At 27.5% G+C, this 25,150-nt stretch overlaps 1 protein-coding gene and 1 long non-coding RNA gene across 2 annotated transcripts in view; one reads left to right on the top strand and one right to left on the bottom strand.

Annotated features, from left to right (window-relative positions):
- Positions 1–24: 24 nt before the first annotated feature.
- Positions 25–22,966, bottom strand: LOC107439944 (calpain-C). Its single transcript, XM_043042848.2, has 17 exons — positions 22,791–22,966; positions 22,050–22,119; positions 19,503–19,761; positions 18,224–18,404; positions 16,722–16,796; positions 16,557–16,636; positions 16,408–16,467; positions 15,912–16,084; positions 14,608–14,726; positions 14,420–14,509; positions 13,200–13,485; positions 11,403–11,461; positions 9,668–9,736; positions 7,672–7,750; positions 3,613–3,729; positions 976–1,034; positions 25–161 (listed from the first exon to the last, which is right to left on the bottom strand). The coding sequence occupies exons 1-17, from the start codon at positions 22,926–22,928 to the stop codon at positions 135–137; spliced, it is 1,941 nt and encodes a 646-aa protein (XP_042898782.1). The 5' UTR covers positions 22,929–22,966; the 3' UTR covers positions 25–134.
- LOC139425141 (uncharacterized) overlaps positions 4,309–25,150 on the top strand; it is a 31,920-nt gene continuing 11,078 nt past the window's right edge. Inside the window, exons 1-2 of the long non-coding RNA XR_011636374.1 lie at positions 4,309–6,136; positions 7,705–7,757. This is a non-coding gene — a long non-coding RNA (uncharacterized lncRNA). The remainder of the gene's footprint in view (positions 6,137–7,704; positions 7,758–25,150) is intronic.

The following is a 25,150-nucleotide window of genomic DNA, read 5'->3' as shown; positions in this document are numbered from 1 at the left end:
GTCATTCTAAAATAAATTAACAAGTTTGCTTTTTATTAACATAAGATTTTTATTGTACTTTTCTTTTTGATGATACATGAAATATAAATAGTGATGTTTAGTGGATGAAGTTGGCTTGCTTGTATCGCCATATATCAGCATTGCAGGGATGCTTGTAACCACTGTTAAAAAAAAAAAAATTAGCAGTGATATTTTATTTTTCAAGTACCATAAATTTTATTTCATTCATGAAAAAGAGGATAAAGTTACATGTATATAATGCTCAAATTGAACATATTACTTTATAGTTCATAATTTTATTGTAATTTATAAAAAATCATTGGCTGTTCAAAGTAATTGTCTCAGAGGCAGTGGACTGAGGTTGGTTTATATTTGTTAAAATGTATTTACTGGTATATATTTCCTTAACAGCATTTGCAATTGTTTGAGAATAGTTAAATATGGACAGGTTTAGTAGTTAGTAAGTTGACAAATCAATTTGAACCATTACTTTTAAATTAGAACTATCTATTAAAATTTAAATATTGCTTATAATGTACCGATTTCAATATATTTAAATTTTTTATAAATAAAAAATATTTATCAATCATTACATAAGATGCTCTTATTTTAACAAATTCATTTTGAAAATTTTTATTTATACGTAAATATTAAATCCATCTTTACTCAGAGGTAATTTTATGATAGTTGAGTTTTGTCAATTTTTATTAGAACTTAGCTTTCTTGTGCTCACATCAATTATTTAACTGACTTCTTTTTATTTAACTAAAAATAAATCAATTCATACTACAGACAATCTTGTTTTGACAAAATCATTCTGAAAATCACCGTTAAAAAATATATGTTAAAACTTCTTTAGTTAGTGATCATTTTATATTTTAGTTTTTTAATTTTTTTCTAGCTCTTAACTTTCTTGTTATATATGTAATTAATTTAAATAGTTCTTTTTATTTAACGAGAAAAAAAAATCCTTACTTCAGACAATGTTGTTTTGACAAATCCATTCTGAAGAAGATCTTTCTTTTCAAAAGTGCCTAAGGAAAAAGAGTAAGCAATATTTTAATTTTCTCTAATTAGTGAAAATATGATTTTAAGATTAGTCATTTAATTAAATTTTAGAAAAAATATCAGAATTGTAACTGCATTCAAGTATATAGTGTATTATAAACTCTTTAATGTTGTGCACATGTTTTTTAATAAAATAAAAAAAAGAAATCACAAAGATTTATCTGATTGTTATAATTGTAGTTTCTTCTCTGTTAAAAATATATAAATATGTGCCTTTGTTACAGCTAGTTATTTACCAAAATGTATTTTTTGAAAATGTAAGATGATGAATATTTCAAAAGTTATTGCGTCCATTTTTTGTTACACTCATAATTCCTGTAAATAGATTAAATTGTTGCTTTGTATGCATTATAAAACACACAATTTTTAATATAATTGATAAAACCTGATTTAGGATAATAAGATTATAACTTCTTATTTTTGCAGAAAAAAATTTCTTTTATATTACCTGTCATTTTAATAATAATTAAAAACTTATAAAGAATAGTAAATTCTCAAAGTATAATTTTATATGTAACATAATTTTGTTATTTTCTCTGGGAAATTTATGATTTTTCTGAATAAAAGTTATTAAAATGATTTAAATTATGTCGATTTTAGCTATTTTATGAATTGATGTTAATTTTTATTTGTGATAATGGACACTTATTCATAAATTCAATTGCAAAAACATTATTATGCTTTCCTTGTTCATTAATGTGCGATGTGTTTTAAGCAATTCACCGTTAAACAATTATCTTTTTATTGTTTACATTAAATATACTGCAATTTCCTTCCTGCAGTTTGGAAATTAATTTAATAGAATTGTTTGTCTTATTTCTGATGTGAATTTTATTTTGAATAGAAATCTTTGTATGTTTGCTAAGCTCTTTTTTTTCCTTCTAAATTTAGAACTTGTTTTCTATATATTTACCGTGTCCATATATTTAACTAACCATATATTTAACTAACCGTGTCTATATATTTAACTAAGCTTGATTAGTTTGGAAAGTCTTATGTGCTTGAAACTTAAATTGCAAGAATATTGTAATTCATTATAATAAAAGTTACAAAATTTAATATTCACTATCTCTATCACATTAACTTGTCTATTTTCTGTCCAATAACAAGTCTATTATCTTTAAACTGATTTTTATTTTGAAAACATAAGAGTATTATAAAAATATTTCTTCTATCATGTGGACATTATTATATAAATATTTTTATAGTGCCAAAAGATAAAAATACTGAAATTTTTTTCTTTTTTTTTTCCATCTGATGTTTCCTTGATAAATGTTAACCTATGTAAATTACGTTCATACTTTCTTGTACTTTAAGTGCATTCTAATGCTATATTCTATGTAAATCTCCTTCATCTTTCATAATTACATTTAAAATATGTCATCTTACATAAATATCATCCTACTTATGTGATGCTTGTTAAAAATTATTTCAAGCTGATCTAAAGTTTAAAAATTACAGCTTAGTTTGAATATAATTGTGTATTATTGAATGTGATATTTTGTCTACCAAACATACTATCGCAGCATTATTTTTGCAAATTAAATTTAGAATGGTTTTATATTTATGATGATGAATTTAGTGCTTTTCTGTATTATATTATGGTGATGAGAATTATTTTGTAAATATTAACAATTGTTACATAGTTTAGTCATTTAAAAAAATGTCATATTTGTTTTATGTTTTAAAAAGTAATTTATAAATGTTAAGCATTTTGTTATTTGTTAATTTCTTTTTCATTTTTTTTTTAACATTTATATTTAATTTTCTGCTTATGAGGTGAGCTTTTACTTAAGTTGTGATGATTGTGTATTGAACTAGATTGTAATAAAAATTTCTGGCAATATTTTAATTCTATTGATGGATCTAAAAATAAATTTATTTAGTATTCTGGACAATCTGTTCCCTTTGCTATATGAATTTCTGCTTTAATATGTTTTACTTTTTGTTGGAAGCTGCAAATTAAAAATCTGATCTCAATTTCTGTGTCTTTGAATGAGCTCATCCATTTAAAGTATTTACTAAATTATTTTAATTACATTCTTATCTTTTTTTGTGTCATTTTCTCAGTTTTTGCACTTTTAAAAGAAATAAAACTTTTCTATTATATTATGATCTCATAATATGGCATAAGTTTCATTGTTTCAAATTCATGAAAGGTTATTACATGTTGGTATGGAGTATTATTATGTGTTGAAGTTTTATCACGAAGTATAAAACTATGTGAAAACTTTTTTTTAATTAAATGTTGGATTTCAGTAAATAAAAAATTTTAAAAATATTAAAATTGCACCCATACAAATAATAAAAAAAATATATCAAAAAAATTACAATTTCTTTTTCTCTTAGGATATGAATCCTTCTTAATAGATAACATTATCATTGTAAAACATTTATAAAATTACAAATTTTTCTAGAGTCTCTTAAAATATCCGGAAAAAATTGGCAATTTAGTCATTCAGAAAAATATCGTTCTTGTTCAGAAAAATATTTCACAATACATCTCTCATTCATCTTAATTTAGAAAATTATTTTGATACTTACCGAATGCTACCATGAGATGTAAAATGCATAAAACAAAATCTCCAAACCTCAATGTTCCATCTTTTCTCATGTATCTTAGCACTAGCAAAGATAAAGCATCAATGTTTACTTGGAAACCTAAAATTAATGGTCATTTTTATTATATAAAATTAGCTTTTACATCTAATTCAGTGTCAACTTTTAGTTTTTAACAAATGAAAAACTTTTCTAAAAAGTAAGTTCTGCCACGATATTTAAAAAAAATTATTTTTTTACAAAATAAAACTTTAAACTATGATGTTGTAATTATTTTTTACTGAAAAAAAGTAAAGGCAGTGATCTCACTTATTTGCAATAGTGAATCAAACACGTCAAAAATCGTACAGGGGACTACAAATAAAGTTACTATGCATCCTTTAGGATGTGTAATTATTCTCCATCAAGAAAATAATAATAGTGCAGCAGATCTGAATCAGCAAAATTTAAAAGATTACTATATTTTCATGCTATTTTTCTATGACACAAGATCAGTTCTAAATAAAAACTTTGATTTCAAACATTACTCTCATCTTATTTAGAATCCTTATAAATGTAAATATTTATTGATAATAGGATATGAAGGTATATAGAGAATTTACCTGCTCAATATCACTAATTATTTATTTATTTTTATTTTTTTTTTGTATTCAAAATTACTTTTCTTCTCCTTTCTCTAGGTTTTTTTTTAAATGTTTGAAACATTATTTGAAGTAAAAACTTATATTGTTTCTTGTAGAATTAAAAAAAAAATTGTAATTTAAATAGTAAAAAAAGATGCAGAAATTTGGAAATCCTGGGTCGTTAGGGTCCATAGTTTCGAAAGTCTAGCAGAACCACTTTAAAGGAAATATGTCTTAATTAATATTTTATCACCTTTTTTTATTAAATAAAGGTTTGTAGCTAAGCTGAATATTATTGATTAAAATTTTTTTTTCTTTTGAACTAAATAATTCAATATACAAAACAATGAGACTTAGTTGACCAAATTTGACATATAATAACACCCAGATAAATTAAGATATCTCATTTATCTTGATAGCAATACTTTTATGTAGCATTGCTCTACCCTTTTAACTGCAAGTTTAATTTATACAAATATTTTTAATGTTTTACTTCATTTACTTTTATATATTTCCATGCATTTTTTTTTTGCATGTAATACTCATATTTTCTTCTACTCTTAATATTTTTTAATAGTTTGATGTGGGGTTTTTTTCCCACATGCAATTTGGCTCATTTTTTCTAAAGCAAATACTACTTCATGTGCTGCTGCAAAATCTAAAGACAACAGGACTAAACAAACTTATATTTTATATCTAATTTAGTCAGATAATACCCATTCATTTTGTAAAAAATATTAAATAAATGCAATATAAAGCCCTAATATTTATAACAGAAAATGTATTTAGCAGGGGCTATGGTTGTCCTGATATCCTTAATAAATATTTTGACCTGATTTTTAACTATCTGACCTGATTTTTGCGTGTGTTCAGAGCATTATATTTTCTGCAGATTGAGATTTTGAAATAATCAATTTGAAAAATCGAAGGATTTTGAATGTCCTTTTATTTATATTTATAATGCTTTTAACAATTGCAAAAATTTGATAGCTCTAAGTTGAAAATGTTTCACTAATTGTGTACATAAATCAAGCATCATTCATTCAGATCACAAATCAACCAGATTCACAAATCAACCAGATCACAAATCAACCATTTCATTGTTTCAAAATTGTTTAGTGTGAATTAAAAATTCATCATTAAAAATTTTCCACTATCAAATTTTTAAGATGATGAATTCTGGAGTCGAACACTTATTTATAAATGTTGCCAAATGCAGTAACAAATCTTGAAGGGTGGAGTTTTGTAGCTTTGCAATTATTCCCGTGTCTCTTCCATCCAATTTTAAAATAAATTGGTCACAATACAGTAAGTCTGGAATTTTTAAACATTGAATTGAGGAATTATCCACTAAGTTACTTTTGCACATAAATGTTAAGTGGCATATTTACTGTATTTTCATTTGGAGATTATTGAAACCCTTTTTTAAAATTATTTGATTAAAAAGTTTTAATCTGGATTTCTAATTTTTATGAAATATTGATGTAAGGAAAGGTTAACTAATTGATGCCAGTTATTTATTTATTTATTATGCTACAGTACTTTACAATAAAAAGTGGCTATATATATATCTTAAACTGTTATTAGTTGTTAGTTCTCCATTAGAAAATTATTCTGGAGCTGTTAAAACTTCCAGATCAAGACACATCTACTCAGAAATTAAAAATGTATTTTAGTGTATTGCTGCCTGATTGTATTTTGCTATTTTTTTGCTGTAATTTGCCTTTATTTTATTTAAGTAGAGCAAATTATTATTATTATTTTTTTTTTAGCTTGTTGTTTGTCCTTTTTAAAAGTAGCCTGATTGGTATATATAAACTGAACCAAAAAAATATCCTGTTTATTGAATGAAATATTGTCCTGATTTTTTTCTCGGACCCATTGAGGTATTTGTCTTTTTGTCTATATACTTGTCTCTAATTCTATACTCAATTTTTGCGTAATGTTGTTTTATTTGTATTTTTACTGATGTTTTTTTTATATAAATATATATGTGTGTTGTTAAAAGTGAATGCACGCCCCAAACATTTCCCAGTACAGTAATTATTTATTATTAGTATATCTTTCTTTAGAAGTTTTTAATTTTAACATTTAAAAATTATTTTAAATTTCCTAATATATTTTTAAACTTATATTGAAAAAAATTTGCATTTCATATTCAAAAATGTGTAAAAATTCAATTCATATATATAAATTATTTTGCATTAGCTTAATGAAGAGACAAAAAGATTTTAAAAATTCAACACTGACTGGTATGGATATAAAGTGCTCTTGTAAGGAATGACACTTTTATTTTTTTATGAGCCCCAAGCCAGTACAAATTTAATTTTATATGTTATTTATTAATTGCCATATAAGCAATTTAATTTGCAGATTGTATTCAAATTTGATAAAGTTTGGATATAATTCAGAGCTGCTAACTTTCTATGCTTTTTGGGTAAGTTCCAAGTAGTAGCTAAGTTTTTTTTTATATATGATTCTTTGATTTGTGTGATTTAATGTTATTTTTCTCGCTGCTACATGTAAATTATTCAAAACATCATCTTAATACCACTTACCCGCTCTCCTATGGCGAGGCTTTTAAATATTGGGAAAATTGCCAAATATTCTTAAAGCTGTATATTTAATTCGTTCCCACTAAATAAAATATTTTTCAAAATGCGTAGTAGTTGACAGCCCTGGTAATTGTTTGTGTTTTGATTTAATTTATAAATTTGTTCTTTTAAACATTGAAAATTGCCTGTTTAAACTTAAGAACAATGAAAGATTTCTTTGTAAATGGTGTTTTTCTTTTTTCCATTTCCTTTGAAATTTGTTTTAAATAATTTATTTGTACAGTTTTGTAAATTACATATTTGTTCTGTATAGTTGTAAATAATGTATGTTATAAATCCTATATATGAAAAAAAAATCTGCCCAATATTCTGTAGTATTATTCTTGTTGGTATAATAAATCGTTTGCTTATATAATATATTGGTCACCTAGTTATTAATATGTCTGTCTAAACTACTATTTGTTTTAATTTTTTTTTCCTGCCACCCTGGCCCATATGTCTGGCACTTTGCCCCATAATGGTTATGCTTAGTAAGGAAAATTAATTCTGCAATTTCTCATTTACTTGTTAAGTTTGGGTTAAAAACTGAAAAGGTGCGTTTTTTCATTGTGTTTATTTTTGGAAACAGGTCTTTCAAACTGTGTCCATTTTTTAAACACATAGTCTGAACTGTGTCCATCTTTTTAAACACATAGTCTGAACTGTGTCCATTTTTTTAGACAAGCATTTCTAACTACGTCCATTTTCATAAGCACAAGTGTCGAACTATGTCCAGATTTAAAAAATATCTGATGATAAGCAATACCATTAAATGAAGTTTAAATTTTTCCAATACTAAAATAAATATTCTTAAAAAAAAAACTTACCAACATCCATTAAAGCTCCTCGTAATTTTTCAGCTCGAAGTATACCTGAAGATCCCCTACTGTGACTTCGAAATATTGTCTAAAAGGTATAAACGTAAGATATTTAATTTTCAATTTAGACTTATTATATTTAATTATATTTCAAAGCTGTTAAAAATGTTTAAACCCATGCAGTGCTGTTTATTTTTCATTTACATAATTACATGAATGCTCCTTAGAAATAAAAAAAATCTAATTTCAAATTTCAAAAATTGTGAGAATTTTTTTTTTTAAATTAAGCTTTTTTACAACATTGTGAGAATTTTTTTGTTAAAGTTTAAAGTTAAAAATTATATAAATTAAAATTATTGTAATTCTTACCAAGATAGTTAATTTTAATATAACATACCAGCTCCTATGTCATACAAATGGCGCATTATAGAAATAATTTTGTTTATACTTAGAAAAGTTCTAAGTGAAAATTTTGATACTGATCTTCTAAACGATTATTCCTATCAATTTAATTTTGATCTCATTCAATTCAACTTAAAGCAATACATAGAATTCGTTATTTCCTTTGTCCATATAGTAATGTAAGACTCGATATGCAGTTATAAGTATAAAACTGTACTTATTATTAACATTCAAAAACAATAAAAACTTTAAAACTCTTACATAAAAACTATATTACACAAAAACTTTTAAACTTCTTGTCCCATCAACATTGATTCGGTTTTATTCGAGTTAACTTAAAAGATAAATTCAAAACAATGCCTCACAAGTATAAATAAGTATTCCTGATATTAAATAGATATAATAAATTATAATTTGTTATGCTTCATACTTTTTAAATTCCTAATAACTTTAGCATTAATCTTTTGATTAATACTTATGACTTGATTATGGTGTCATTTGATTCAGCAAAAAAAGTGAGAGGAAACAATCCCCTCAATTGTTTGAATAATAATGTTTAAGACCCCTTCCCTTTAGTATATTCAAGAGTATATGGTATATGGCAGTTAAAACTCTCTTTAAGGAATGACAGGGTGCGTAGCGTTTTTAAAGGTGCTTATTTTCACTTTTTAAAGGCCCTTTAAGGTGCTTTTTTCATTAGGTGTTTTTAAAAAGTGCTTAATTTTTCCTTTTTCAAAATGAAATTTTTCCTTCACCATGATTTTTGCTACGAATTATGCAAAAAGACTCAGTTCACATTGTTCTATTTAACGTTTTCACAATTAATTCGACCCCAATCTATTCGACGTATTGTCAGTTCGTAGCGTATGAAAACGACATTTGTTTTACATAATTCAAAACTTCATGATTTTTGACAATTGTCCAGAACAATCTCATTTTTTTGGACATGACGGTTAAAACTAGATAAAACCGTCAATTGTCAAAAACTTTCCAACCCTGCCTATATTATGATATTTTTTAAAGTGCTTAAAAATATTTTTGAGTTCTTAAAAGGTGCATATTTTTTGTTGAATAATTTGGCTACCCACCCTGAATGATTCACAAACTTCAGGTTTTCTTATTAAGGCAAAACCACAATTTTTAAAACAACTTTCAGTTTTACCCAAATTATGTATACACTCAACTACTTAAGTACTGGCTGATTATTTTTCTAAAATATTTTGTGCTCTAAGATTTATAGCCATATCATACAGCCCCGATTATTCTTCAATTATACAATTATAGAATATTCATTGAAAATTGCAAACCATACTTGTACAGTTATGAAAAAAATAAAAATTTAAACTTCCTTTGCAATGGTGCAAAATTTCTTATAGCCAAGAGTTTTTGCAGTTTTCGAAAATCGTGATCAAGAGTTTAATACATGTTTATTTATCCCTTTGAGGACAAATAACTGCTTTTTATAAGGTGAAACATTTTATGCCCATTCAATCTCGTTAAAGGTCTTAAATGCTTAAAAAGTTTCAATTTTTTTAATTTTGTATACTAGAGCATTCTTAGTTACAAATTTGACAAAATGGAAATAAAAATTCTCTATACAGACCTGCCATAATTTTAGACTGCACATCAAATTTTTGTAATCTTGGTATTTCAACCTTCCACTCCCACTTTTCTAGAAATTAGTTATGAATAATATTCAATGATTGAAATGTCTATTTTTGAAAATCAAAATAATAATATATCATTTGAGATAGTGTGGGCTGTGATTTTGTATTTAGCTTTTGTTCCTTGAATGGGAACTGTCTCTTCATTATGAGTACCGCATATTTCTTAACTTTTTATCTTCATTTAATTTGCATTTAATCCATTTCTTTGTAGAAAATAACTTTCAAGTTCCTTTTTTTTTCATGTTGATGTAGATGAGCAAAAATGAAATTCTATACATAGATATTCTTTTTGTAACTTCTGACGCATTTTACCCACATAAAAAATTCAAAACATACATTTTTAACGTCCTTTATTTATTTTATTTTTTTGACTATTTTTTTCAAATTTGACCTTTCTGTTTTATTGGTTTAACTTCATTCTTTTGATTAATTGCCAAATAGAGATGCCTAAGCTGACGTCACTTTGCTAACCTGTCCGCTGGAAATCCATCAATTATCAATCAGTTACAGAAGCAACCAATAGGAATACGAATTGTCCGATAGGAATAGTGCAAACTCAAATTGATTTAGTGATAGAGGAACACTAACCTAGTTCAGCCTCTGACTTGGAAATCTCTATAAAGAATCTCTCTCTGTGATGGTGTCGACTACATTCTCCCAGTGACATAATCTAGTGTTATACATAGAATCGAGATTAGAGACTTCTTTACCCGTAATTTAAAGCGTTACGAGCAGAGTATATCTGATTATAGTTTATAAAGAATAATAACTGGAGCTAAAAAATAAACTTTAGTACGTTCGTTGAAAAGATAACATGTTTCTAGTTTATTTTATAAAAGAAGGTACTATTGAATAACTTCATCAAAATTTAATTTAGCAGATGGTGTTGCTTCCAGCTCCTTGGAACTGTTTCCTTTAGCGTAATTATTTTTGAAATTATGAAATTCAAATCTATTATTTATATTTTGAAACAACTGTCTTCTGCGGATTCTATTTAGAAATGTATATTTAAAGGTAGAAGAAAAAACTATTACATGTTTTCTTTAAAAAAATAATAATTGTATTAAGTTTTTTTTTTTGCTTTCTTCGTATTCCATATTCTTCATAACCTAATAAATAGTGAATTATGTTTAGCTGGACATCTACAATCAAATAATTCTTCATCAACAAATATTCTTTGCCAAAGTATTGATTTATTTATGTAAATTATATTCTTTATATGAGTTTAAATGTTAGTTTTTAATTGCCCTAAATTGTAGAATGCTGTAGAAAAAAGGGTCTTAATTTATTTAATACAAGAAAAAAAAAACTTAAAGTTTTAAACAGAAAATTTTATTTCTAGATATGGTTATTGGCCTAATAGCTTTCAAGAGATTATTAATTATTTGAAAATTAATAAACAAATAATGACAAAATTGTGCAACGAAAAAGATTTTTAATTGAATCCAATATTTCACTTGAAAAATCTTGTCTGTCTTACAAAAAAGAAAAAAAATTCTTTGAAGGTAGTCAAAATATCGTTATTTTCTAAAAATTCTGCACTAAATTACTTATATACCAAAGAAACTTTATCTCCTTCAAGCATGGAATATTGCTTACAAATTACAATGGACAGTAACGAATTCGGAAATTTGTACATAAATATTTGTGTTAGTATTAGAAAAAGGATACATCAAGTGCTAGAATTATCTGTCTGCAAACTTCTAGGGTGGCACAACTTTTTACGTAATCTGAAATAAAAAGTAGCATTTTTATAACTCCTAAAATCATCCGGAAAAAATTAAGAAAAAAGTTTTTAAACTTGCACATAAGTTACACATTTTGAATAGTATTAAGCAATTTATAAATCGTAAATGGTGATTCGTATTTACAAATCAAATATCAGGATTTGTATTTAGGTGTTTTTAAAATCAGTATTCACTCGAGTTTAAAATCAATGGTCGCTATTCATCTTCATGCTATTCGTATTCACGATCTAAAAATCATGCATCGCGATTCATATTTATGCGATTTAAAAATCCAACATAGCAGTTTGTATTTTTGCGTTCTTAAAATCCAATATCGTGAATCATATCCATGTGATTTTAAAATCCAATAACGTGATTCTTTTAAGAACTAGGTTTCTTCTTAAATTAGTTGCTGTAAAGTTGTGATATTTTTCATTGGCAGGTAATTTAATAATAAATCTTAGTTTTGAAATTTATATTAAGCATGTATAGTTTATAAATTGGTATCATGATATCAAGTTTATGCACATAACATTTTCAGGGTTTTTCTCTTTGTGTTACAATCACCTTTGGTTTTAATCCACCTTCATTTCAAATTTTTTGAATATTATTCGCAATAACGTATTTTATTTGCTTCCTAAAACTTAATGTCTAAAATTTTATTAGTAGAATTTAGCCTGCTTCCCTTAATTTAGAGAGCTGTTAATTTTTTAAGCTGCTATGTCTAATCTCTAAAAATTAATTTGACAAAAATTATGATTATTACAACTTTTCGCTTTCATGTCTTAGAGGGTACATCTTGCAATCGAAATTTTGACTGATTTCTCACTAACTTGTGCATTTAAATCTTTATTGGAGGTAAGTACTAAAGAATAATGCAAGCTGCAATAGTTCCTGACCGCTACTAACCAGAATTTATCGACATTTTATCCTCAATCGAAATTCCGACTTAGGTTCTCAAATCTCATTTTGATCGCAATTCGCGTTTCAGTTTGTTTCCTAACCCCAACATGCCGAATTTATTGTCAATCTAAAATCCGATTTAAAAAATCTCCTCTGAAACAGTATATCTGGGTGACTAACGCAGGAGTTCCCTAACCATAACAAGCAGAATTTATCAGTAAAAAGAATCTATCTTAATTTCTAACTATTTTAAATGAACTGGACCTCTGTGCATGATGAAAATTCGAGTTTCAATCGTTCCCCCAGCACTATAATCAAAATTATTTCTATAATTAATCGAAATTTCGAAAGTTTCCGATTAGCTTGGGTGCTCAAATTTCAACTGTAGCATTGTGCCTGATTCCAGCCTGAGTAACGCAAATTTTTCGCTAATTGAAATTTTGACCACTTCTGGACATAAACAAATACACGCAGTTCTAAAAAATATAATTTTTAAAAAGCATAAGGCTCGTGACTTGAAAAGCATGAAGGTACTCTTCGGTGTTGATTGAAGTTTATTATGAAGATATTTTCTACTTTTTAATCTATTTGAAAAGCGTATTTTTTATGGAAATGTTATTTTTCATTTTATTTTTGGAAATAAAACATTAATTAACTGCTGTTTAGAGCAACAAAAAAAAAGATATTAAAAACCAGGAATTTTTTATATATTGAAGAACAAAGAATTCTTAACAGGTTACAGAAATATGCGTCGTGAATTTTCTAACACTAAAAAGTATTTTAAATTAATTTTTATGTTATCTAAATGATAAACTGAATATTAGCTGCGATGTTTTACCATTTGGTAGGCATGTCTCTAGCAATTCCAGAAGCTCAAATGCTGAAATGGTCTTGTGTTCATCAGCTAAGCGTAGAAACACTGCTTCATATGAACTAACTTTCTCGTTTGTGGTAGGAGCTTGAATTATGGCTGGTTTCATTGAACTTGGCTGAAAGTCCAGTAGTTTCATTCGAATTGGTTTAGCTGATAACACTCTTAAAGTATAATTAGCTTCTTGGCATGGTTCGAATGTTGTTGGCAAAAGAACATAACACCCTTGTTCTAAATGGCATCGCACAGACAACTAAAATAAGCCAAATATTTTCAAATATATTTTTACATGCATATTTATAGTTCGTTAAAAAATTTAAAATATTGTAATCAAGGCATTTTGTTCCTAAATCTGCTACATCTGTTTTGTTTTCCTCTTTTTCTAAATTTGTTCTTTTTTAGTATTATGCCTATTTATAAATATTCTTAGCAATTTTAATAAAGTAAACATTTTCGGAATGTAGCTCAACCGTTAAATTAAATATGGGTGCGGAGAAAAATAGATCTATTTCATCTCTGTTAGCAATATCAACTTGATTAAAAAATAATATAATTTACATAAAAATAAATGGGTGAAAGTCATCCTAAAATAAATAAAACCACTATGCTTGTCTAGAATACTTATACCACAATCTTAAGATCCTTTCCTTCTGCAAAAAAAAAAAGAAAATGAAATAATGTATGCTCATTATTATGTTATAGGAGAGTGGTTTTAAAACCAATAGCCTCAAGTAAGAAATGGCGTAATTTAAAATAGTAATTGGCTTAAATGAAATTATTTAATTAAAACAAATATTCCGATTTAGTTTTCGTGTAATTCTCTTTCCATTTTGTATCTTATAAATTTCGTATTTTAATATTTCAAAGTAGGTTTTGAGTCAAATTATTATTTTCAGCAGCATCGTAAATTAAATACCTATTCCCTAACCTAATCTTTTTGCTGAACGCACGGAGTTTGAAAAAAAAGGAGGGGGAATGAATCGATAAATCAGTACCGAAATCGTGATTCCAAATTTTAGGACGATAGCGGATACGTTTCTGGAGTTACAAGATGCACACACAAATCCTTCATTTTTATTGTTATAGATAAAATAACTAAATCACAAAACTTTTTCCTGATGTAGTTTTAGGCTTAATTGCAATTATTTATTCAAATTGAAAAATCATTATTATTTAAATTATTTTACTTGGCGACTATTGCTGTAAGGAGAGTTCAGTACAGATCTATTCACTTTGAAGAAAGATTTTCCTAACACATCTGATGTGGGCTTGGACATCTGAAAATAATGTGTGCAAGTAAATGAACCTGAAACTCAAAAAACTTAATAATTATAATAAAATAAGATGTATTTTTGTGTTTGAGTTTTTCTTTTACCTGGTAAACGCTGAAACCAATAACCCTTGGTTCCATGACAATATGCTGTGATAAACATATGACTAGGTCTTGAGCTTCACCAACGATTATCTGCATCTGTGGGTTTACGTGGAATGTATCTAAAAAAAAGCGTTCCTTTTATAATTGGCGCCGAAAAGAAAATTAAGATTTTATATTTTCATTTTAACTTATAATGTAACTAGTTTGAATTATATAGACAACTTAGTTGACAGTTATTTTAACGAGACTGCAGACCTGATCCTTAAACTTACAAAGAGTTCTGACGCACTTTTAAAAATGAATAAAAAATAATAGAAAACAGTGCAGGAAAATAGCAACACTCTTTGCCCTTAACATATACAGCGTACCTCTTTAAGCTTAATTATAGTTAAATGATGAGCTTATCGTTTGGTTATTTTTATGTTGTTTGATTTTAAATTTTTTGGTTGTTTGATTTTAAATTTTTGAAACCTGTAATCGTTTGGTTATTTTTATTATTTTAATTCTGTAAAATTCTTGGATATTTGTTTTAGGTAGATACCGAGTGTTAATGAAGATAAAAGTACATTTTTCTTAGCATTTAAAATAAACTATGATTTGTTTTAAATATTTTAACATCTGTTTCTTGCATAATCTAGATTTTCCTTGTTTCAAAATTTATTTTTACGTTAAATGCAGTACTTACTTATATGATTAATATGGATTCTGAATCCTTTTAAACTAACAGAAGAGTAGATATACAGGAAAGTGTTATTTCTTATGAGGTATAACGTAAATGTTTTTCGATTAACTATCTATATCGAATTTTCTTTTGCATATAATGGAATTAATTTATCATATCATAGAATTGAGTAAGAAGGAAAAAAAGGGTAGACGGGCTCCACTATAAATTATTAAAAAAGAAGCTTTTTAAATTGCATTATGACTCTAGAATGGAACTTTTCCTTACGTATTATCCACCTTTGACGCTGACTTTAAAGTCATTACAATCTAAATCTGCATTAATTAAAGTCTGTAAAAATATTTAAAGAACTGTATGATGTAAAAACGAATATCGGTAATTGCATTATAAGGCTAGAATGAAACTTTTTCTTACGTATTATTCACCTTCGACACTGACTTCAAATTCATTGCAAAGCCTGTATTTTTGCAAAAATATTTTTAAAAAATTTTATTGCATATCTGATATTTCTTTACCACGAAGTCTTTAATCAAGGGAAAAAGACAAGTTCAAATTTGCATTAATTAGAGTCTGCAAAAATATTTAAATAATTGTATGATATAAAAAAGAATATCGACTGTACCAGAATGGTTTCTACATCCTCCAGCATTAACACCTTTCTGCCAGTGACCGTGCCACAACTTAATGTGCCATGGATCTCTGTGCTTAAGAGTGGATTCTGCTTTACTCGTGTCAGCATCCAAATGGACCACTTCCAGAGCAGTGAAGATCGTCATAAACTCCTCTAAAGGCATGCTGTTTCACAAAACAAATATTATTAGTTTAGGCTACACATTCATTCAGCGAGATATATAACTAAATTATTAGCCCAGGCAAATGATCTGAATTAGTAAGTAAATTATAACTATATACCGTTCAATGCAGTTACACCATTTCTTAAAAGTATAGTTTTCCGACACGCGTACCTTTCCATTAAATATTGAAAAATATATTGGAAAAATTTTTGCAGATTTAAACTGTAGTAAGAGAAAGTACTATTCCGTTTCTGGGGACAATCAAAACTGATAACTTCATAATATTTTAGTATGAAAAATTTCTAGAATTTCATATATACTTACCAAAATTGATCATTTCTACTCGGAATATTTTCTATCAGATCTTGAAAAGTGTTGTTGTAGCTGAAAACAAAAATACAAGCATTAAAAATATCGCTTAATATTTACAGAATAAATCATAACAAAGATGGAAGATAAATTAGTCTATTTACTATCCATTATAGTGACTGTCTGTATACATGGGACACTTTAACCAGATCAATATAACATCTTCAAAATCTTTTGTTTGAACCTTTAAAATATTATAATATATTGATTCCGTGCAAAGAATTAGCAGTTTTAATGATAAGCTTATAGAAAATATATAATTCACTTACCTTTTGTATTTCCATTACTCTGTAATTAATGCCAACTAAAATTCCATTAGCAAGTTTTTCAATATTATGTCTGCCCTAGATTGGAAATTAATCTTGATCAGTGTTTTTTTCATTGAGATAAATCGTGGATCTTTTTCATGTAAATCAAAACAGAAAACATGGGCAGAATCATTTATGTTTTATTTTATTCTTTTGGTTCAGTTTATGAAAATTAAATTTATTTTCCCCACCAAAATAACGTATAAGTAATTCGAAAGTTTATATAAAACGCCAATTTTAACAAACGTTAATTCACTGAAAGCCTTTTAAAGTGGTGGCGAAATTAATTTAAAATTTGCAAATCATACTTTTTAAATTTTCCTCTTTATAAAGATCTTTTACAAAAAGCGGGGTATTTAACATTCGCTTAAAAGAAGAAAAAAATCATATATTCAACCGAAATGTGTTACTCACGTAAAAATTCATATTTGGATTTTAAATGTTTCTATTTATATTTTCGAATGGTTTATTTAAAAAAAAAATAATAAAATAGAGTAAATGGCAGATAAAAGTACCTGCCTGATTTAAATGTAAATATATCATCACATTCTGTAAAAAAGTTCTTTTTTTACTACTATCATATATTAAGTCTAGCATTATAGATAAAACTCGCATCCGTTTCATTAACATTTTCTATTTGCTTTTAACACATAAGTTTTTCACTCTAAATGTTAGCTTTTGAAAAAAAATATTTGCAGAAATTAAGTATACATTTAACTTTTGATTTGCCTTGAACTTTTAAATATGCAGAATATTTTTTTATTATTATCGTATGCCTCCGTTACGACCAAAGATATATGCAGCACCTTTGTAAAAACAGAAGTAGAAAAGAAATAGTCATGTATGTTAGTGCTTACAGAGTAATATTTGAAAGAGAAAAACAAAAACATTATTATACTGTTAGGAATTTTTAACGAGAATAATTAGAGCAAAATAAGGATTAAAAAATCATAAAGAACCGATTCACTTGGATATGGAATTGCAAAGCTCTTTCTAACAAATTGCTAACGTATCCTAGTCCCATATCTTTAAGCCTTTCAAATGACGGAAAATCATGTACCAGCCTCTCACACGTGATGATGATCAAACCCACCCTCTTTGCTCAAAATGTCAACAACACCAGGCTTAAGCTGAATAGATCTTGAACTGTCTGGATCTCCTGTGGAAGAAAAATATCCATGGATTCTTAGATCTGCTCTGACTCCGCCAGGTTTGGTTGGAAATTAAAAACAACATCAACAGTCCCACATCTCAAATCAACTAATCAATGTGTGATTTCAAGACCTTCTTTTGCTCCGATCATCATTGATTCTGATTTTTTTTAAAGTTTTGTAGCATTTCTAATTTTTTTATACTGAAATATTAATTGGAAATCGTAACATCTATTTTTAATTTTACGCAGCATTTAAAAAAACATACATTAAGGGTAGTCATTACAGATCACACTGTATGTAAATAATTACTTGTATCTGTCTCTGTATCACTGCAGTAACAATATTTGTCATTTTGAGTAATCTGTTTATCATTTTGGCACATGTTGAAGATTCATAGGAAACAGGTAGACTTTCAGTAATCCCCCCTGTCAGATCAGCCAAGCAATCAAGTGAAGTTCCATATTTCAGAGCTTCATAAGACCCATGTAATCTAACAAAAAAGAAAACGTAAAACTTGTTGCTATATTTAAAGTGGGAAAAATCTGAAAACAATAGATAAATTTTCATAAAATTCACTTTTGACCCTACATAATGTAGTTTGTGTAATATAAGGATGGAATTCTCTGTAGTCTTCTCTGAAACTGTGTAAAGTTTTGACAATTGGAAAGCTTAGTGGATTATTATCTTAAATTACATTTTGAGACACAGGTTATAGGAGGATAGGCTGCCCAAAGGTATAAACGAATCTTTAAATATAAAATGATTTTCAGTCAGAAAAATACATAAGTACTCCAGGGAAATATGAACGCTTGATGGCTCAAGACAATTATTAGGATAGACCATTGTAACTAATAAGGATTCTTGCACTATGTCGGCTCAAACTCGGCAATAATCTAACCTATTCCAGCTGTTGATTTTTTTTCACATTCACTAAAATGTGACCTAATTCCATTAAAGTTCCCAAATTGACTTTTTTTTTACCTGGCGTTTATAATGTTTTTGGATTAATTAGTGTTGCTTAGTAGAATGTAGAGTTTAATAGCACTCGATACGAATTTTTTTATATCAAGCCAATCGTTAAAGGTAATCTATGTAAGCTTATCAAACTGTAACATAAATAAAAACTGACGAGGGTGAAAATCACTTTGACCAGTCGTTGTCATGAGACCCTTCTCACTTATTAAAGCAAAGCAAGCCCTCTGATGGGCGGTGTTATTTGAGTGGGACCATATGATTAAATTTAAAAGGTAAATTTGAATCCATAGAATTTAAGAAATGTGGAAAAACTTGAGGCAATATAATGATGAGCCACATTTTAAAATTGTACATGTTTTCTATGTTGATAAGATAGTTATATGTAGATGAATAATATCACCTTAGGAAAAATTGTAGCTATATTGCCGAGTGTGGCTATAATTTATCACTATATTGCCCCTAATCATTCAATTTAAATTCAGCATTCATATTATGCTACGAAAAGTTAATTGTGCTAATTTAGCATTATGCAATAGCTGTTGCAACATTGCTTCATTTTTTTCATTTAATAAAATTCAAACATTTCATGTATGGTGTCACACTGGCGACTTACTTGGCATATGCTTTTTCAAGAAGGCAAGGCCAGAACGTGTTTCTTGCCGGACTATGCACAAAGATCAATTTGTTGGCAACAGTCGGTAATCTGTCATCTACAACAACTTCTTTCCATTCGCCGCACCACCAAATGCGAAAACGAAATATACCTATATACTCTGAGGCAGTTGAGAAATTTTGATCTGCTGGCACAACTCTATAGAAAAGACCCCGAGTACTTCCTAAGCATCCCACACAAGATAAGAACCAAGGATCACCTACAAATTATATTTTAAATTAAGTATTATATATATAAACCATATAAAATATAATTCAATTTGTAATGTAGAAAAACAGTAAAATTATTTTATTCTTAAAACAATAATTAACAGTCAAAACAGGTATATCATGATAGTTATTTGGATAATTCATTTTTTACTGAGCAATCCTTTACAAAAAAAAAAGTTACTAAATAGCTCATCTAGTGTGTTTTTATAAAACTTTTTTCAACATTTTGTATGTTTAACGTTAATAAAAAAAAGACAAAAAATAAACTAGGCGAAGTTAAAAAGTTCATATTAATAATCACAAACTTATTTTGAAAGAAGTGATTTTTTTTTTCTCTTGATCACAAAAAAAGTATTTGAAAATCAAAAATAAACTTTTTAGCAAGATTCTGAAACACACAGAGCTAAAGGTACTCAAGCAAAATGGAATAAGATATCGGTAGGTGAGTTGGGCGTTATAACAGAAAAAAATTTATGATGTATTTGCAGCTTTTCTTAAGGCCAAAGGATATTTGTTATCACTAGTGAAGATAGAGGTTGAACCTATGGAGCATAACGAATTACACGACAGGTTCTCATGAATACTATATATACTTGTATATATATGTGTGTGTGTGTTTTACTTGTTTTCAACAAGCAAAATTTGCATAATTTAAAATATATAAATATATTAAAAAAAACAAAGGAGATCTCATTTTATTGCGATAAAAAATAGTCCACGTATTCTAGGGATTAAAATAAATGCAAACAGCTCAATATATGTTGCCTACATAAAATTTTTAAAAATATTAAAAGTATTTCAATTTTAAAACATATTTAATATAATTACTGATGTAAAATAATAGGGCAAGGTTAGTAATAGTATTAGAATTTTAATTCACAATTAAAATAAAAGTAATCTTCAAAGCCATTGCCCTTAATATATTTTCCATAATAAGGAAATCTTATTTCATATTTATCATCTTGCCAGTGTTCCAAATTTGTTTGTTACCGGAACCGGACATGTGGTTTAGAGTGGAGTGTGGTTTATTTTAAAATCACTACATACGGTAAAAAAGCCTTCAAAATGTGTCATAGCAAAACGTGATTGGAATAAACCATGATACAAAAATTTATTAAGTAAATATTAAGAGGAAGATGACTTACCGAAATCGTCAAGTTACAGTCAATCAATTGGAACCTATAGTTTTAATTAGTGGAGTTAAAATAAGGTCAGGCACTAATGTCATTCCATATTGAACATCTTTATATTGGTCCANTTCCAAATTTGTTTGTTACCGTAACCGGACATGTGGTTTAGAGTGGAGTGTGGTTTATTTTAAAGTCACTACATACGGTAAAAAAGTCCTCGAAATGTGTCATAGCAAAACGTGATTGGAATAAACCATGATGCAAAAATTTATTAAGTAAATATTAAGAGGAAGATGACTTACCGAAATCGTCAAGTTACAGTCAATCAATTGGAACCAATAGTTTTAATTCGTGGAGTTAAAATAAGGTCAGGCACTAATGTCATTCCATATTGAACATCTTTATATTGGTCCAAACTTTATTGTAACACATTATTTTACTCATTAAGAAGAGGAATACATTTAGAAAATGCAATGCAAATAAATGCATGTTAGAAAAAATTTACATGCTACTTTACCCGCAGCAATTTGGATATTTCATGAAACTTTTGATTTTCGTTTTCTTGATAGTTTTTGTTCTTCAAAGAACTTTTGATTCGATAAAATTTTGCTTAATAATTTTGGGATCATTTAAAGATTTTTTTTTTCTTCCCAAAATAAAATTTAATTTTGTACATTTGTTGGTTCTTACATTTTTTTTAACTCCAATCTTATTATTATTTTAAACTGATGAAAACTATTTAAGTGCACTCTAAAAAATTATTTTGACGGAAATCACGTAAAAAAACATATATTTATCAGAAATCTAAAAGTCAGACAAATGAATAATACTTTACTCCCTTTAAAATAACACTGATTACAGAATTTATTGATAAAATATTGTCATAAAAATTTTATGGAGAATCTTTGAATGCTTTTTCCAGTTGTTGATTAAATCTTATATGCTTGGAAAATTTCTGTCAAGAAAAGTAGTTATTCAACATTCAATTTAGTTGTGAACTTCAGATTGAGACAGTTAAAGCATATTTAGATTTATCCCCACCGTCTTCTCTCTTTGAAGGTTAGCAGGAAAGAAGCATCTTCAGTTGGATCATACTGATACACCATGATATCAAGAGAATTAACTATATAAAAATAAAGAATACATACCTAGTTTTCCTGATATCAGAGGTAATTTGTCTGGGGCATCATCAACAAAAAGTGGATCGGAACAAATTTCCTGTGAAAATGATTGCTTTAATACACAATGCTTTAAAATTTTCTTTTTTTATAAATACGCACGAGGAAACAAATATTTTTGAAAATAACTTCAATTTCTTTTAATAATTAATGGTATGTCTAGATTTCAGTTTAGATCAAACTTTAAGTGACAGCCAAAAGCCTGTAGGTTCACGTAATTTTCTACAAACTTGAAGCCTCACAGGTGAGAACTAATTTTACATTTATCGAAGCATCTATGTTGTGTCCACAATCGAAAATGTAATAAAATAAAAAATAATATGTTCATGTATTACGTATGACTTAAAAAAATTTGCGACAAAGTTTCATTTTTTTAAAAAAACTTTCGCAAAGTTTTTGAAAGTCAAAAGTCGAATTTAGTTCACGTGGCACTTACAAAATCTATAGATTTAGAAGTTGTATTTCTTATACATTGAGAAATGCATCTCCAGACTGAGATTTTCATTCATACATGCTTTATGTTTTCTCCTTCTTAAAAAGTCAGTAAAAATTCATTTCATAAGATTGAATAGTAACAACAAAAAAAAATATTGTCTATATCTTCAAAAGTCAACAAGAAAAGATTTGTTCTGTAGTAAATGTTAAAAAACACATTTTGTAAATATTTTCTGTCACTTGTTTTTTTCTGATTTAAAAGAAATGTCAACGTACCTTTGGTCTTTTCCAGACAAACTGGAAAGGTGCCGTTTGATGATAAAAAACAGATGTCTGTACTGCTGGAAATTCAGAATCTTCAAATAACTCCTTTCTCTTAAGACAGCCAGCTTTTAGCCGTTCAAAAACACTCATTGTTACCTGAAAATATAATAATCTATTTGACGACGAATAGAATTTTTTTTTTAAAAAGAAAAGAAGAAAAAAACATGATATTGTTTAACTTTGTATAACGTATCAATTTTTTTTTATTACTATTACATTTATGCATTTCATTTTATTTTACTTTGTAATCGTCCTTGAGCAGCTGACCCAATTTTGAATTTTCAACTACCAATGTTCAACTCAGTAGCCTTGTAATTTTGAACCCAATCCAGAAGACAAAGGAACTCCTGGGTCAAGTGAACAGCCGTCCCAATATTGGGTTTACGACAACTAATATTCAACTCCGTAGCCTCGTAATTTTGAACCAATCCAAAAGACAAGAAAACTCCTGGATCAGTATCCCCAAAGGTATGACTTGTTATGGGAGCATGGACTTGACAAATTTAACGTGCATCAGTCGCCCTTTACTACACGGGGATCGAACCCACGACTTCTTGGAGATGGGCTCAGTTACCAAACAAGGCTATCCTGACCTGGGGCAAGTATTGGGAGAAATTTGCCTTTATGGTGAACTTTTTGATAGAACTAATCCGCATTTGCGTTATATGGAGAAAAAACCTCCCATGGTCGGGGCTTTAACCCATGAGGATATTTTATGTCAGCACTATGGTCGGTGCGAGCCGGGTGCGGAATTCGTAATAGCCAGCGACATACTCGTATTTGGCTCTCTTTAACGACCTGGAAGACGTGCGATTCGCTGGGCTGTATAGTTTTCCTTCAATTATGCATCAATAACTTTTCTAATGTTGCAACATTCATTTCACAGAATGAAATTGATGGAAGCTTTATTTATTACAAAAATCAGTAATGTTTTTTTTGCGTCCCAGGAGTTATTTAAAAATAAATTGTTTACTTTGGTTTCCTATTTTCTATTAAAGAAAGTTATACTTAATCCAAACCTTAAAATATTCGTCTTTTACTTGGTGCTGTTACAGAGTAAAATTTAAAGCTTTACTATTCTAGTCCTTGGCCATGGTAGGCTGTTACAAAAAATGTTATATAACACTTTAAACATTATTATGGCTTATTAAACACTATTTAATAGCACCATTAATTAATTCGTAATTCCATTAATTCTTAATTATTGTTTCGTTGAGAAAAATTACAAATATTTATTTACACATAAAAATATAGATATATTTTGAAACATAAATAAAATAACATTTTATCAACTCAATATATTTTTCTTGTTTATTATAACTAAAACTTATGTTCAGTATTTTATTTTATTAAATTTATATAACAATAACTTTTAATGGGAGATGAAAAATGCCGATTTATTTGTGTTATATATATTTTTATTAAAAGAAGTTTAACCGAGAAACAGTGATATTCTCACAGTCGCATTTCAGATTTTTTTTTCTATGTTCTTTACCAGGAATCATGGCTTCCAAAAATTTTTTAATCTTAATCCTGCTGAGTCTTTGCATTTTTGACTAATGAATTTGCTCACTACTTCGATCACCAGTTTAGAAATCATCTCTATAGTGATGGTACTCCAATTAAAATAACAAATGTTTTATTCATTTTTTTTTTAAATTTAACCGGAAACATTCCGGATTTTAATTTAACCGGAATTTTGACATTCAAATAGTTATCACCTTTAAAATTATGCAAAATAAAAAATAGATCAAAATTTCCAATAGTTGAACTTGTGCGAAAAGTTATTGATTGATTTAGGTACTCTTAGATACTTGCGTTTTAAGTTATTGATTGATTTAGGTACTCTTTTAGCAAAATTATTAAGCAAATTTCGTCAAACACACTAATTTTATATTATATTATGGTGCTGCCCTCTCTTGTTTGAATTGTTAATGAAAAACATTTTTTTATTCTTGGCCTCATGATGATGATTCTATCATATGGAAGAATTACATTTTTTTTCCTATCACAGTTTCTCATTTGAACTTTATTACGAGATGGAATTCTCAATCGTAGTTTCTCAATGCTATCCCCCTTCTCCAGGGGCGGGGAAGAATTTTAGGAAGAGCCAAGAATATTAAGGGTATTTGAAAGAGTTTAGGGATTTCTAAAGGGTCGTCAACAAAATATAGCTGATATTAATATTCATAGCACATTTCTTCGATATTTTGGTTTTATATCGAAGAATTTATCACGTTTTTTAAGTAAAACAATAAATAAACTATTTCTCTCCAACTTAATTATTTTAACGAAGAGCGGTGTCATTTTTT

The sequence above is a fragment of the Parasteatoda tepidariorum genome, chromosome 3 (genome assembly GCF_043381705.1).
Source record: "Parasteatoda tepidariorum isolate YZ-2023 chromosome 3, CAS_Ptep_4.0, whole genome shotgun sequence".
In the NCBI taxonomy this organism is placed as follows: domain Eukaryota; kingdom Metazoa; phylum Arthropoda; class Arachnida; order Araneae; family Theridiidae; genus Parasteatoda; species Parasteatoda tepidariorum.
This window is presented reverse-complemented; position numbering and strand designations above follow the sequence as displayed.

Coding starts and splice junctions, on each gene's coding strand:
- LOC107439944 (XM_043042848.2), bottom strand. CDS start 22,928: ATGAGTGTTTTTGAACGGCTAAAAGCTGGCTGTCTTAAGAGAAAGGAG. Junction 3,730..7,671: donor AGGAGCTTTAATGGATGTTG/GTAAGTTTTTTT, acceptor CATTAATTTTAG/GTTTCCAAGTAAACATTGAT. Junction 1,035..3,612: donor ACATCTCATGGTAGCATTCG/GTAAGTATCAAA, acceptor CTTTTTCCTTAG/GCACTTTTGAAAAGAAAGAT.